At 52.8% G+C, this 15,027-nt stretch overlaps 1 protein-coding gene and 1 non-coding gene across 2 annotated transcripts; both read left to right on the top strand.

The window, feature by feature from the left end:
* Positions 1-7: 7 nt before the first annotated feature.
* Positions 8-8,215, top strand: RBPJL (recombination signal binding protein for immunoglobulin kappa J region like). Its single transcript, XM_060079168.1, has 13 exons — positions 8-143; positions 541-550; positions 634-805; positions 894-910; positions 1,017-1,142; positions 2,335-2,405; positions 2,575-2,690; positions 2,960-3,134; positions 5,383-5,520; positions 5,926-6,035; positions 6,315-6,467; positions 7,457-7,560; positions 7,671-8,215. Exons 1-13 carry the CDS (start codon positions 8-10, stop codon positions 7,936-7,938), a joined length of 1,596 nt encoding a protein of 531 aa, XP_059935151.1. The 3' UTR covers positions 7,939-8,215.
* A 6,176-nt stretch (positions 8,216-14,391) lies between these two features.
* TRNAE-CUC (transfer RNA glutamic acid (anticodon CUC)) lies at positions 14,392-14,464 on the top strand. The gene has a single exon. It is a non-coding gene; the product is annotated as a tRNA-Glu (tRNA).
* The last annotated feature ends 563 nt before the right edge of the window (positions 14,465-15,027 follow it).

The raw sequence follows: 15,027 nt of genomic DNA, 5'->3' as shown, positions 1-15,027 counted from the left end.
AGCTGGAATGCGTTGGAAGCCTCCGAGGCCCTTCCCCGGGGAGAGCCCCAAGGGGCGGAGCGGGGCCTGGCTCGGCCGCCGGCTGTTTGGCTCCGCTTCCGAGGGCGCGGCCCTGCTCTTATCCCCCGCTGTCCCCTCCAGGGGTGGGGAGAGGTCCCGCACTCCGATCCTGCGAAGAGGGTAAAGGGTTCAGATGGACAGCCTCAGGGTTCATTGCTCTTCCCAGGTCCCACCTGGTAGTCCCTCAAATTCCGCCATCACCGACGCCTTTCCACGGTCTCTGCAATTACTTAGGTCTTGGGTCCATCACCCTCACCCATCAAAACTCCCAGGCAGAGACGCCACCAGGCCCCTAGGCTCTAACTGGCTCACTCCACAGGGCCGATGGAGGCCCTGTAATCAGGAGAAGGAAAGCTAAGACAGCAACAGGCGCCTTCTCTTGGGAGAAAGGGGGCTGAGAGTGTTGCTTTAACCTGGAAAAGATGAAAATATTCCCCCGGATCCCGGGCACACCGTTTGGGGGCCCGTCCATTTTCCCAGGCATCCGCAGGTAGGCAGGAGAACACTCTGGTCCAGGGGTCCAGCAAAAGCTCCCCCCCCCCATCACGACTGCACCGAGGTGGGTCCCCCCAGGGTGCAGGGAAGCCAGGCGCCCTCACAAACTCTGCCTCCATCACAAGACCGGCACAAGCGGGGCCTTTGTGCCTCTGGGGCCTCTCCCCAGTACTCCAGGCTGCAATGGGCGTGGAGCCAGACCTGCGGAATGGCGCCTGGGTGGTCCCGGGTGGGCTCCAGGCAGACCTCAGTGAGCACCACGCAACCCAAATATTTAGCCCAGAGCTTGCACCCAAGTCCCCTCCCTTGCCTAAGGCTTCTTCTCTTTGACCCCCTAGGGGGCAGACCTAGAAAGGTCCCTTCCTCCCATTCATTGCATTCCACCTGCCCCCTTCGGGCGCTATGCCACCTCGCCCCTTGACGCTCCCTGCTGCGGGCGGCCGGTCTGTCCCCACTCCCAGGTCACCCCCAGAGCCCGCCGCGGTCCTGAGGGAAGGTGTGCGCCAGTGCCTACAGCAACAGTGCGAGCAGACGGTGCGGATCCTGCACGCCAAGGTGGCCCAGAAATCATATGGAAATGAGAAGCGGTAGGTCCCTCAGTGGCCCTCCAAGGTCCCTGCGACCCGACCTTTTACCCTATGTGCCCCTCCCTTTTTAGTGTCTTTTAGAACCTGGAGAGGACTCAGGGCTCAGCTATTGGCCAATCAGGGGCCTTTTCCTTCAGCCACCATCAGCCCTCACTTTGGTTTATAGCAGAACCTCCCTGTGAATCTCTAGTCCCCATTCACTCACTCATTCACCCATTCATTCATTCCTTCATTCCACAACTACCTACTGAGCGCTTATCATGTGTCAGGCTCTCTGGCACTGCTGGGCACCGGGCATACAGTTGAACAAGACAGCTATGGTCCCTGCCCTCCTGGCATCTTCACTCTAGTGTGTGAGAGACAGACAATAAACTCCTCACAAATCAGTAAACAAGAGGCTTCCAGATTGTGATGAGAGCTAGAAGGGACACAGAACGAGGTAAGGTGATAGAAACTGAGGAGGGGGCATGTACTTCAGCTAGCAAGGTCAAGGTGGTAGAAAGACCCTTTAAGGAGGTGACATCTGAACTAAGACTTGAATGTGAAAATGGAGCCAGACATGAGAAGATCACGGGGAAGCGTGTTCCAATTAGAAGGAACAGAAAACACAAAGACCTTGACACAGTACTAGCTTGGCCTGCTCCAGGACAAAAGAAGTCAGAGTGGCTGGGATTAGAGAAAGAGGTGGGCATTGCAGGAAGTAAAGTTGGAGATGTAAGCAGGGGCCAGATCATGTGAGGACTTTGAATTTAAACCACTGGAGGATTTTAAGAAGATGAGTAACATACTCTAAAAAAAATTTTTTTTAAACACATCTGGCTGCTGTGTGAAATACAGGTTGAAGCGGGTAGGAGTGGAAGCAGAGAGACCAGTTGGAAGGCTGATGCAGAGGTCCAGGCAAAAAGTAATGGCAGTAGGGACTAAGGTGGAGGTGGTGAGAAGTCAGTGGATTCTGGATATGTTTTAAAGGTAGTGGATAGGACTTACGGATGGATTGAATGAGGAATGTGAAAGAAAGAAAGATTCGAGTGTTAATGGGGTTCACAGTCATGGAGAAGCCTGGAGAGAGCGGTGAGAAAGGTGTGTGTGGGGGGAATCAAGGATTCTGTCGAGTCTTTGCTACCTTTGAGACGCCTACAGGACAGTCAAGTGGAGATGGATACACGAGTCCAGCGCTTACATGTCTCCGCAGGTTCTTCTGCCCCCCACCCTGTGTCTACCTCGCAGGTCCCGGATGGAGGGTGAAGCCAGTGCAGGGCCAAGGTGAGGGTGGACTCCAGGGATGCCGGGCGCCTCCCTCTGTAAGGGGACCCTCAGTAGGGCTCGGGAGCGGGGCGGTTCTCAGTCGCAGTCTCAACGCGCCCTCTGGCGGCGAGAACTAAGCTTGCCTGGCACTTGAGTCCTTCCAGACCCCGCTCGCGTCCCTTTCCAGCCCACCAGGCAGGGGAGACCGGGCCCATCGTCTGCGGTTACATGGGACTGGACGGCGCGTCCGGCAGCGCTGCCGAGACGCAGAAGTTGAATTTCGAAGAGCAGCCGGACTCCAGGGTGAGAGCGCATGGGAAGGGGGTTCGATTCTTGCTCCCATCCTTGCCTCTCTCTTTGGTGCAGGGGGGCTCGTTTACTCCCCTGCAGAAGCCAAAAGATAGGTGGGGATGCCGAGAGACCGGGGTTCTGCCTTGAGAGTGAGCCCAAGAGCTTGGACGTGCAGCTTCACGTCACGTCCGACGGGGCGGACGTCAGATAACTGGGGAAAGTCAGTTCATCCAGGGACTGAGGGCTGGGGTGAGACAACCCCATCTCCGCCAACCCTGTAGGAATTCGGTTGCGCCAAGACCCTGTACATCTCGGACGCAGACAAGAGGAAGCACTTCCGGCTGGTGCTGCGGCTAGTGCTCCGAGGGGGGCGGGAGCTGGGCACTTTCCACAGCCGCCTCATCAAGGTCATCTCCAAGCCCTCGCAGAAGAAGCAGTCGCTGAAAAACACCGACCGTGAGCGGGGTGGAGCCTGGCCGCTGGGCGGGGCGGGGAGGTGCCCCTGGTCTGGAAGCTGCTAGGTTTGGGAGGGGGGAGGGGGAGATGCCTGGATTGTAGGGGTGGGGTCAGAGTGGGAGAGGTGGAGTTTGAGTCGGAAGGGGGCGGGGTCTGGGTAAGTAGGTGTGGCTTAGGTCGGGGAATGGGAAAAGTTGGAGAGGCAAGAGCAGAGGAAAGGAGACAGAGGCCGACTTCAGGTTGGGGGGTCCCCAAAATGGCCGTCGGGTGCTGAGCTAAAGACAGATTAAAAGTGATAATGAGGGCTTCCCTGGTGGCGCAATGGTTGAGAGTCCGCCTGCCGATGCCACGGACACGGGTTCGTGCCCCGGTCCGGGAAGATCCCACATGCCGCGGAGCGGCTGGGCCCGTGAGCCATGGCCGCTGAGCCTGCGCGTCTGGAGCCTGTGCTCCGCAACGGGAGAGGCCACAACAGTGAGAGGCCCGCGTACCGCAAAAAAAAAAAAAAAAAAAAAAAAAAAAAAAAAAAAAAAAAGTGATAATGAAAGGGCAGGGGAAATTCAGTTAAAAATATTTATCCAGTGCCTGATGTATATGTAAGTATCTGTTCTGGAGGAACGGACAGCCTAGCAGAGGAGAGAGACACACAAAGCTGATCAAAGAGACAGTTTGAGATGAGTACTGCCCTGGATGCCAAGTGACAAATCCCAGGGCTGATGGCTTTGAAAATACGAGGAAACAAAGCCTGAATGACAATGACAACATCACTGCTACCCTCGCTGGAAGATGGAAGGGAGAAGTAGGTGATGGGGGACTTTCTTGGCAGGTATATACATACATCACCCTGTTTGATGCTCATCCTTGTAAGGTGAGTCGTAGATGAGGAAAATGAGGTTTGGAACATTCATCCATTCATTTAAGAAATATCTGGGCCTGGGACTTCCCTGACGGTCCAGTGGTTAAAACTCTGTGCTTCCACTGCAGGGCACGTGGGTACAATCCCTGGTCAGGGAACTAAGATCCCACATGCCATGCAGCGTGGCCAGAAAAGAAAGGAAGAAAGAAAGAGAGAGAGAGAGAGAGAGGGAGGAAGGAAGGAAGGAGGAAAAGAAATATTTGGGCCTGTCACCTTACAGGTGACTTGCCTAAGTTTGCCCAGCTAGAAAATGGCCCACCCAGGGTTTGAACTTGAGTCAATGTGACTGTGAAGCCCAGCTCCCACCCCTACACCTTACTGTCTGTTAAAAACCTTGAAGAATGTCTCAGATCCAGGCAGTGCTCTGGCTGGCCCCTGGTGTCAGGAAAGGGCCGGGCGGGGGGTGGGGGGGGTGGTAAAGTGGTATAGTGTGATGGCTTTGAGTGCAGATTCTGGAGCCAGGCAGCCTGGGTTTCAATCCTGGCTCTGCCACTGGCTAGCTGTGTGATCTAGAGGGAGTTGTTCTCTTGAGTAGAGATAATATTATCTACCTCAGAGGGTTGTTAAGAGAAGCAAAAGGACTAACACATTTTAAGCATTTAAAACAGTACCTGAAACACAATATGCATTAGCTGTCATCATTATGCAATGGATAGGAACTTGGGTTAAGTATACATTGCGCACCAACAGTATGCCTAGCACTGTGAGGCGAGAGAGGGAGATGACCCAGTGCTTTCTCCCCAGGTGGTCAAAATCCAATTAGAAAACAAAGTGGCTGCTCTGAGCCTGTGTTAAAAGGCTGGAAGAGATCAACGTCAAGCCCTAGAAATATGCTGCTGTTTCACACCACGCAGCCTTTGCTTATGCAGCCCCCTGAGCAACTCCTACCTACTTCATGCTTCCCAGCTGAGAGTATAACCTCCTCCAGGAAGCCCTCCTTAACCCAGCCAGCCCTCACTATATCATATTGAAATTTTATGTTTATTTCCTGTCTCCCCTCTGAGACTGTGAACTCCTCTAGAGCAAAACTGGATCTAATTCACCCTTTGGCACCCAGTACCCAGCACAGTGCCAGCCACCAAGTAGGCACTCAGTAACTACTTGATAAAATTCTATTTATTGAACTGAAGGATGCCCAGGCAGCAAAAAGAACCAGACAAAGGTACAGAAGCAGGATTACAGCAGGTGCTAGATAAATAGCGGTGACATATGAATGCCCAGTGTGTCTGGGAATTTGAGCCAGACAGGCTCAGGGGACAGAGGATGGGAACTTACCTGGCAAGTCCAAGGGACCAAGCCAGGCAGGGGCACTGATTCCACCTCCCCTCACAGTGTGCATATCCTCGGGCTCAAAGGTCTCCCTCTTCAACCGCCTGCGCTCCCAGACGGTCTCCACGCGCTACCTCTCTGTGGAGGATGGGGACTTTGTGGCCAGCGCACGCCAGTGGGCTGCCTTCACTCTCCACCTGGGTAATCCCACCAGCAGGCCTGGGGCTGGGCACCTCACACGCATTCCCTTTTTAAATCTTTATCACAACTCCTCAAGGAAAGTAAAATTTGCCCCATGGAACAGAGGCTCAGAAACACAAAAAGACTTGCCAAAGGTCCCCATGAGTTGGTGACTGATCCAAGCTATTCAGACCCCAGTGTCCAGCCCCTTCCCTCAACTCAGCCCCCACCCCAGGGGGCAGACATTCGCAAGGACGGCCACAAATGACATCTCCAGGCTGAGAATCTTCAGCCTGAGCTGCCTTCCTGTGTGCCAACCTTGCCCATAAGACCCATGTGCAATGTGAGGTGGAGCCAGAGGCAAGAAGGGTGGGATTTGGGGCAGAAGCTTGGGACCCCTGAAACCCTCCTTCTTTTTACTCCCAGCTGATGAACACTGTTCCCAGGGAGACTTCCCGCCTCGAGAGGGCTATGTCCACTACGGCTCCCTGGTGCAGCTGATCTGCACAGTCACGGGCATCACACTACCTCCAATGGTATGGGAAGGAAAGGCACAGCTGGAGGGGTCCCCCCAGATCCACACAGAAGGTGTGACCCACAAGTGCAGCGCTGGAGAGTGAGAGCCCAAAGCGTGATGACACCTCTCCTCACTTGGGATACTCAGTGCTTTGTGGGGCTGCATGGAGGTCGAGCGCTGGCGTGGGGGGAATATGCCAGTGTCCTGCCTGGCTATCGAAGTAGCAGAAAGAGAGAAGGGAAGCCTGTGGGCACCCAGGCAACTTGCTGCCACGTTTCCTCCCACCCTTTTGCTGTAGATCATCCGCAAAGTAGCTAAACAGTGTGCACTCCTCGACGTGGATGAGCCCATCTCCCAGCTGCACAAGTGTGCATTCCAGTTCCCAGGTGGTCCTCCAGGAGGGGGTGGCACCTACTTATGTCTCGCCACAGAGAAGGTGGTGCAGTTTCAGGTGAGAAGCAGAGAACGTCAGCACCAAGGCGTCCCAGAAAGTCAGAATGCAGAGAACGTAGAATGTAAGGTCACCATCAGCATCATGGCTACTACTTACTGAGCAATACTGCCTCCTGTGGAATGTTAGAAACGTAGACTATCGGGACAGAATCAGAGAATGTAGAAAAAATAGTGATAATGGTGTTGAGCGATACTCCTTCCCAAAGGATATTAAAGTCATAGAATGTTGTGATATAAAATTGTAGAATAGGGCTTCCCTGGTGGCGCAGTGGTTGAGAGTCCGCCTGCCGATGCAGGGGACGTGGGTTCGTGCCCCGGTCCAGGAAAATCCCACATGCCGCGGAGCGGCTGGGCCCGTGAGCCATGGCCGCTGAGCCTGCGCATCTGGAGCCTGTGCTCCGCAACGGGAGAGGCCACAACAGTGAGAGGCCCGCGTACCGCAAAAAAAAAAAAAAAAAAAAAAAAAAAATGGAATTCTAGAATTCTAAGAAAATACACCTTTAGAAACCAGCTAGTCCAGCGAGCTGATTTAACTCTAAAGAGAGAACTTAAGGGTTTTGTCCAAGCTCACACGGCAGGTAAACCGCAGAGCCGGGGACCGGAACGCTAGGAACGCGGAAGCCTCTGCACCGCGCTGGATGGACGCGCTGACAGCCACCATCCGCGGTTTCTGCCCCATCCCCTCGGCTCTCCCCCCAGGCCTCCCCCTGCCCCAAGGAGGCGAACAAGGCGCTGCTCAACGACAGCTCTTGCTGGACCATCATCGGCACCGAGTCAGTGGAATTCTCCTTCAGCACCAGCCTGGCGTGTACCCGGGAGCCTGTCACTCCGGTGCCCCTCATCAGCACCCTCGAGGTGAATCGGGCGCTGGGGGGCGCTGGCGGGCGTGGATACCGACTGCGCTGGAGGGTGGGAGTGCAGGTGAGGGAGGGCTGCGGGCTCTCGGCCACCGCTTCGCTCACACCCCCTGGTCTCACCCTCCCCCAGCTGAGTGGCGGGGGCGATGTGGCAACACTGGAGCTCCACGGTGAAAACCTCCACGCGGGGCTCAAGGTTTGGTTCGGGGAAGTGGAGGCCGAAACCATGTACAGGTATGAGGAGGGGGGACTCCCATGGGTCCCAGGGAACGGAGCAGGTTAGGGGTGGGGGCGTGCATGCCATCAGTATCACTGCAGCCCTGACCTCGATGCCCCACCCCCAGGAGCCCGCGGTCCCTGGTGTGCGTGGTACCAGACGTAGCCGCCTTCGGCAGCGACTGGCGCTGGCTGCGCACACCCATCACCGTGCCCGTGAGCCTCGTGCGTGCCGACGGCCTCTTCTACCCCAGCGCCTTCTCCTTCACCTACACCCCCGAGTACAGCGTGCGGTCCGGCCCTCCGGGCGCGCCCGCCGCTGACGCCGATGCGCTCCTGGAGAGCATCCATCACGAGTTTACACGCACCAACTTCCACCTCTTCATCCAGACGTAGGAGGCGCGGCCTGGACGCTGGGCCTGACCCCCGGCCGGTTTTCTGGGGCCTGGGCCCTGCCCTCTGCCCCTGTGCTGCGGAAGTGAAGGCTGCAGCCCGAGCAGCAGAAGCCTCTCGCCCTAGAAACCCGTCCCTGTGGGTCTAACACGGGTCACTCACTCGTCCTTTTCCAGCTAGGAAGACACGACCTGAGTGACGCTCCCTTTGTGTCCAGTCAGGAGTGTGGCTTTCCCTGTCTTTGTTTCTGGTTCACTCTCTAAATCAATCACACACTCCCTCTCCCTCAGTAACTTTGTAAATCTCTCTTATTTGTGCATCCCTATCCCTCCATCTTTGTCTTTCTCCATCTCTCTATGTGTCTTGCATACAGTTTCACACACTCTGAAAAGTGTGTGAAATTCCAAGCCTAGAGCATTTCCCCTCCCCGCAGCTGTGTCTCCCCTAGAAGAGGAAATCCGTAGTTTTACACATCCGGGCAAGGGGCAATGGGCTCCTGAGGCATGGCCTGCTTGCCCTGATGCACCAGGTCTTACGTGGAACACTGGATCCCACTCAGAGCACTGAGTCCCTTCTGGAGCATGGGGGCCCTGCCCTGGAGTACTGGGTTTCACCCTGCAATACAAAGCCCTAACCCTCCTTATTCTTCCTATGGCTGGAGCCAGGCACAGTAGCCATGCGGGCTGTTTGGTCTCTGGTCCACAATTTTGGTGGCTGGTTAGGTCCCTGGTGTGGTGGTCAGGTCTTGCCATCTTAACTGTCTACCCAGGCATTTCTCTCACAGGCCCAGTAAAATGCAGTCCTGAGGGTCAGAGATTGCTCTGCTGTGCTAGCATCAACTCCTATCCAAGGCAGAATCTGATTTGTATGACCCATCTCCACACAGAGGGAGGTGCCCCAGTGTACTTCACCCCCCATACACACAGAGGAAAGGACCACACGTGCAATGGAGCACATAGCTTACATTTGTGACCCTTTCTGGAGGAGGAATGGGGATTCAGAAGCAGCCAGCATCCCCGAGTCCCTGTCCCTGCCCTGGGGACCACCTGTTGCCTCTGGGGATAAGTTACCCTACTAACTATCCCTCCACCTCAAGCAAAGTTGCACCCCAGGCCCAGGGGCAACCACAGGACACAAAACAAAACTTTCCGAGGACAACTCCAGGCAGAACTCCTGGGATCGACTGGGCGATAAGCCAGCCAAGAAAGTAGCTTCTTTGCTTGGAGCCCAGAGACCAAATCAAAATTCATCCCTGCGCAGCCTTCCCACCCTCTGCCAAGTCCACGCTCTACAGGGAGGGTCCTGGCTCGGGCTGTTGGAACAATGAGACAGATCTCAGAGGTGCCAGCTACTTGTACCAGCCCCTGGGGGTGCTGAATGGGAAGAACTGGTCTGAAATGTGGGTTGAGAGCTCTCACCCCTCTGGGTCTTCCTTTGAACTCTAAGTTCATTTCCTGTGACACTCTCCCTTAGAACATGGAAACCCCCGTGAAAAAGAAGCAGCTGACATTTCCCAAGGGGGCGAAATGGGCTTTGCTCTTAGGCTCCCCAAAGTCTTGGCTAAGTTCTGTCCTCTGCCATCAGCAAGCTGAAACCCATGATGATGGGAAAAGAGAAGCTTGTTCAAAGCCTGGCATGGCCCCTGAGAGTGGATCCTGGCTGAGGAACGCAGAGAGCAAATTGATAGGAAATGTCCTCGACGTGAGTGCCTGCCCTAGGAGAGTTTGAGCTCGCTGCCCCGTGATGCTGTTGAAGCAGGAAGCCACTTGTAAAGAGGCTAAGAGGAGTTTCATAGCACATCACACGGGGAGTTAGGGCTCAAGGGCCTTTCCAGCCCTGCCCTCAAGAACTTCCTCTACCACTCCACAAGGCAGGAGTCCTAGAAGCCAAGGACCTAGGTTGGCCTGAAAGCCCAGGCCCAGCCATGCAGCTCTGTCTTTTTTTGCACTCCCCTCAGGGCACCCCAGGACACTTGGTTCCACCTACGCACCCACCTGAAAGTCTGTGGCCTCAGAGCTCCAACCCTGGCCTGTCTTCTGAGTTCCAGCTGCTGGACTGTCCTTGGACGTCTTCCCTGCCGCGAGCCTGAATCCACCTAACAGCAAACTCCCCTCTCTCTCCCCCTCCCTTTGCTAGAATAGGTTTCTTCCTCTGCTCCACTGCTGCCCTGTTCTCCAAACTCAGCTCACAGAGTAACTTCTTCAAGATTTCCACAAGGCAAGACTGGCTACATAATTTGTAGGACCCAGGGCAAAATGAAAATATATGGCCCCTTGTTCAAAAATTATTAAGAATTTCAAGACAGCGATAGCAGAGCATGAAATCAAGGCAGGGCCCTGCTAAGCACAGGGCCTTGTGTGACTGCCAAGGTCATAAGCCCACGAAGCTGGCCCTGGCCCCAGGCTTTCCACCTCTTTTTCCCATAGAATCCCACTGGGACCATGTACTGCCCACCTTGGATCAAAGGGCTTTATATATGCGTCAATTGTCCCGTCTAGACTGTGACCTTCCTATGGAAAGGAGCTCATTCTGGTGTGTCTTAGGAGGTGCATTACAACGCCTTGAACACTGAGTCGGCGCTCAATAAATACCAAATTGCATGGCATTGCATTGGCAGGTATTTGGATTTTGCAAGTGCAAAGTGAAACCAGCAGATGGCACTGTTCTCCTCTCAAGAATTGAGTTTTTTTGGTTTTGTTTGGTTTTGTTTTTGCGGTGCGCGAGCCTCTCACTGCTGTGGCCTCTCCCATTGCGGAGCACAGGCTCCGGACGCGCAGGCTCAGCGACCATGGCTCACGGGCCCAGCCGCTCCGCGGCATGTGGGATCCTCCCGGACCGGGGCACGAACCCGTGTTCCCTGCATCGGCAGGCGGACTCTCAACCACTGCGCCACCAGGAAAGCCCTGAATCCTATACTTTTAATGCTAAGTCTGGGGCTCTTGGGATTCTTTTAGCTTTCTACTTAATACTCTTAATTCCCTGGTACGTGTAGGTAGAATATGTGTGTTACAAGGGGCGGGGGGTGGGGGGATGGGGTAGGGTACATAGTGTACTCTCACTATGAATAAGGTCAAAATCTCCGTTCCAAAAATCTCCCAATTTACCAGCTCTCATGCTGCCTGAGACCCCACTGGGAAAAAGCTAATCTTCCGGTTTAAGCATTGACCTTTGGGTTTCTCTCTCTGTTCTGTTTCTTTTCAGTTGTTTCCTCAAGTAGAAAGTCATTATATAACCAGTGTGGGTAAAGTTCTCAGACCCCTCCTCCCTGAGGAGGATGCTGACAGCTGTGGGCACAGACCGTGAAGATGGCAAGGGAGAGAGGAATTAGCTTTAAGGGGAACGAAACCAGTAAGATGATATATACTAAGTTTTGCAACTGTCAGCCATGACCATATTCACCCAAAAAGGCCCCCCCCAGGCAGACCTGGCTCTGTTCCAGACTCCGAGGGACAAAGGCAGGCCGGGCAGCGGTGCTACAATAATGATTTCTGTGGTTAAGTGGTAAACACCTGTTACGGCTGGCTGTTCGCCTCCTGGGGGGACGGGAGGGGCAGGTAAAGTTCAGGGATGGGGGCGGGGGGTAAGGCAGATCCTTGTGACCAAGTTCTCTATGGACTCACTCTGGTTATAGGGCATCGAAGTGGGCCTCACTTTGCCAAGCTCATCCCCAAGCCCCCATCTGGTTCTAAGCATCCTCCTCCCGACCCTGGCTGGGGTCCATAAGTACACCAAGAGCACCTCATCCAGGGTGGGAGTATCCTGGGCTCGGCTGGTTGTGTCCAGGTATATACATATACAGACAGTCCCCAACTTACCATGGTTCAAATTACGATCTTTTCACTCTGCGATGGTGCAAAAGCAATACGTGTTCAGTAGAAACCGTATTTTGAATTTGGATATTTTTCCGGGCTGGCAAGATGCAGTCAGATTTTCTCTCCGGATGCTGGGCAGCGGCAATGAACCTCAGTTCCCAGTCAGCCACGTGATCGAGAGGGTGAACAGCTGATACACTGACAACCATTCTGTTTCTCACTTTCAGTACAGTATCAATAAATTACATGAGAGATTCAACACTTTATTATAAAATAGACTTTGTGTTAGATGAGTTTGCCCAACTGTAGGCTAATAGAAGTGTTCTCAGTACATTTAAGTTGGGCTAGGCTAAGCTAGGATGTTTGGTAGGTTAGGTGGATTAAATGCATTTTCAACTTATGATATTTTCAACTTAAAATATTTTCAATGTATGATGGGCTTATCGGGACATAGCCTCATTGTAAGTCGAGAAAGTATATACCTACACTATATGTATATACATACATTCCCTTCTCCTCACACTAATGACTCGTATGTATTTTCAGAGAAGTCACCTTAAAATGAAGGAATGCAGAGCTAACAGTGACATTTCAGATGACAGCCAAGCTGTATGTACTAGGTGGGTGAGTTTGTCTAGTTCAAGGCACTTAACCTCTCTCTGCCTCAGCTTCCTCTTCTGTAAATGGGGAAAATAGGACTGGTTTCATAAGATGTCATGAAGAATAAGATAATACATGGGAAGTACGTTCAACAGTGGCCCAGAGTTAACCACTTTATATGGGCTAGTTGCTGCCATTGTTACTCCAGAGGCACTTTTAGAGACGATCCAAACACTGCAATTTTCCTCCAACAGATGAGGAATTTGATGGCCCAGAGGAGGCAAGTGACCTTCCTGTATTCGTGTTCCATGTTACCTAACTAATTACTACAAACATAGCAGGTTGAAACAACATGGCTTACTGTCCCACAGTTTCCATGGGTCAGGAGTCCACACACGGCTTGGCTGGGTCTTCTGATGAGGGGCTCCCAAGGCTGTCATCAAGGTGTCAGCCAGGGCTGCAGTCTCTCCGAGGCACAGGGCCCTCTTCCAAGCTCACATGGTTGTTGGCAAAATCCATGTCCTTGTAGCTGCAGAACTCAATGGCAGCTTGCTTCTTCAGGGCCAACAGGAGGGCATCACTCTCATCAGGAAGGTCCCAGACCCTCATACATATCTTCAACTGATTAAGCCTGGCCCACCCAGGATAATCTCCCTTTTTACTAACTCAAAAACCAACTACTTCAGGACCTTAATGACATCTGCAAAATCCTTTCACCTGTGCTACCCAATGTGCCCTTACCATGCGGGTGACATCCATCATATTTAGAGGTCCTGCCCATACTCAAGGGGAGGGAATAGACAGGTTGTGTACTCCAGGGGGCAGAAATCTTTGGGGCCATCTTGGAATTCTGACCATCCCACTCCCCAAAACCACATAGCAAATTATTGGCAAGGGGGAATCCATTTGGCCTGTAGGCCTCCCTCTGCCCCAGGAAGGAACTGCCCCATACAGGGGTCAGTGCTTCTGGTGCTTCAGAAGATTGGCAGGATCATGAACAAAACTGGCCCAGTATTGTCCAAAACCACTTTGCATCCCCTGCCCGATTCTCAGAAATAATATTATACCAAGCTCCACTCAGAGTTAGCATTCCACATAAATTAACCCCTGGCCAGAGTTGACCAGCAGTGGTGCTGTAAGAACCAGCCTTTAAGGTGGCTTCTGACGAGTCTTGCCTCCTGGTATTCCTGCCCTTCTGTAGTTCCCTCTCACAATGAATAGGGTTGACCCCTTTGATCAATGGGATTTAGTAGAAATGACACTGTGTGACTTCTGAGGTTTGTCCATAAAAGGTATTATAGCTTCCACCTGTCTCTCTTAGATCACTCTTTGGGAAGAGCCAGCTGCTGTGTCATGAGGACACTCAAATCAGCCCTATGGGGGTCCACATGGCAAGGAACTGAGGACTCCTGCCAACAGCCAGCACCAACTTGCCATGTACATGCACTATCTTGGAAGTGGATCCTCCAGCCCAGTCAAGCTTTCAGATGACTGCAGCTCTGGCCAACATTTTTTACTACAATTCCATGAGACTCCAGAACCACCTAGCTAACTCCTGACCCATGGAAACTATGTGAGATATTTAAGTTGTGATAAATCCCTAAGTTTGGGGGTAATTTTACACGACAATAAAAGATACAGGGCCTTCTGGAACTAATACCTCACCCAAAAGACGCGTTTATGATGAGAATAAAGTGCCACTGTGGAACACTTCCTATGGACTAAGGTCTGACCTACCTCCCTGGAGCCCATTGGAGTCCAAAGTAACAGTTAATGAAGCTGAAATCCAAATCCTGGGATCCTGAGCTAATCTCACACCATCCAACCTAGCCCTACCATAGTCAATATGTTCTATATCTGCTCTATCCAACAGAGTAGGCACCAGCCACATGTGGCTATTGAGTACTTGAAATGTGGCTAGTGCCACTAAGGAACTGAGTTTTAATTTTTTGAATTTCAATTAATTTTAATTTAAATATTCACATGTATCTAGTGGCCACTGGATTGGATAATGCAGATCGAACAGATGGGAGGGACTGGGACTTCCCTGGTAGTCCAGTGGGTAAGACTCTGCACTCTCAATGCAGGGGGCCCAGGTTCCATTCCTGGTCAGGGAACTAGATCCTGCATGTATGCCGCAACTAAGAGTCTGCATGCCACAGCTAAGAAGTCCGCATGCCGCAGCGAAGATCTCGCGTGCCACAACTAAGACCCAGCACAGCCAAAATAAATAAATAGATAAATTAAAATAAATTTTAAAAAAGGATCTTACCCACCTCAGAGGGTTGTTATGAGAATCGAGAGGCATCAATGGTATCTGACCAGAGCCCACCAGCTTCAATGCCCAGAGGCCAAGCAGGTGGACAGACTGTGGCAAAGCAGAGAACCTGCATCTAAACAGGCACCCGCCCATCAGCAACTCCCAGCGGTTGCCATGCAGCCTGAGAGTTGCCAAATCTTGACTTTTTCCCCCGAAGAGAAGTAGGGAATCAGTCTGGATTTTTATGGGAAACTTCCTCACTTCCATAGTTGGCAACTAATTCAAGGATTTCTGTGTTTGTTTTTTAAACACGGTGCCGCCTAAACAAAAGTCCGAGGTAGGCAAGACATGGCCCACAGGCCAGTGTGCACGTTCTGACTTTCCTCCCTCCTTTCCAGGCTCTTTCCTGGCATCTTACAT

The sequence above is a fragment of the Mesoplodon densirostris genome, chromosome 16 (genome assembly GCF_025265405.1).
Source record: "Mesoplodon densirostris isolate mMesDen1 chromosome 16, mMesDen1 primary haplotype, whole genome shotgun sequence".
NCBI lineage: Eukaryota > Metazoa > Chordata > Mammalia > Artiodactyla > Ziphiidae > Mesoplodon > Mesoplodon densirostris.
Note: the sequence above shows the minus strand (reverse complement) of the source record. Positions and strands in the feature narration are given on the sequence as shown.

Bases quoted from the DNA above. Each gene is read 5' to 3' on its own strand.
- RBPJL (XM_060079168.1), top strand. From the start codon at position 8: ATGCGTTGGAAGCCTCCGAGGCCCTTCCCCGGGGAGAGCCCCAAGGGG. The intron at 5,521-5,925 runs GTAATCCCACCA...TTTTACTCCCAG, and splicing joins TGCCTTCACTCTCCACCTGG to CTGATGAACACTGTTCCCAG. The intron at 6,468-7,456 runs GTGAGAAGCAGA...ACCCTCCCCCAG, and splicing joins AGAAGGTGGTGCAGTTTCAG to CTGAGTGGCGGGGGCGATGT.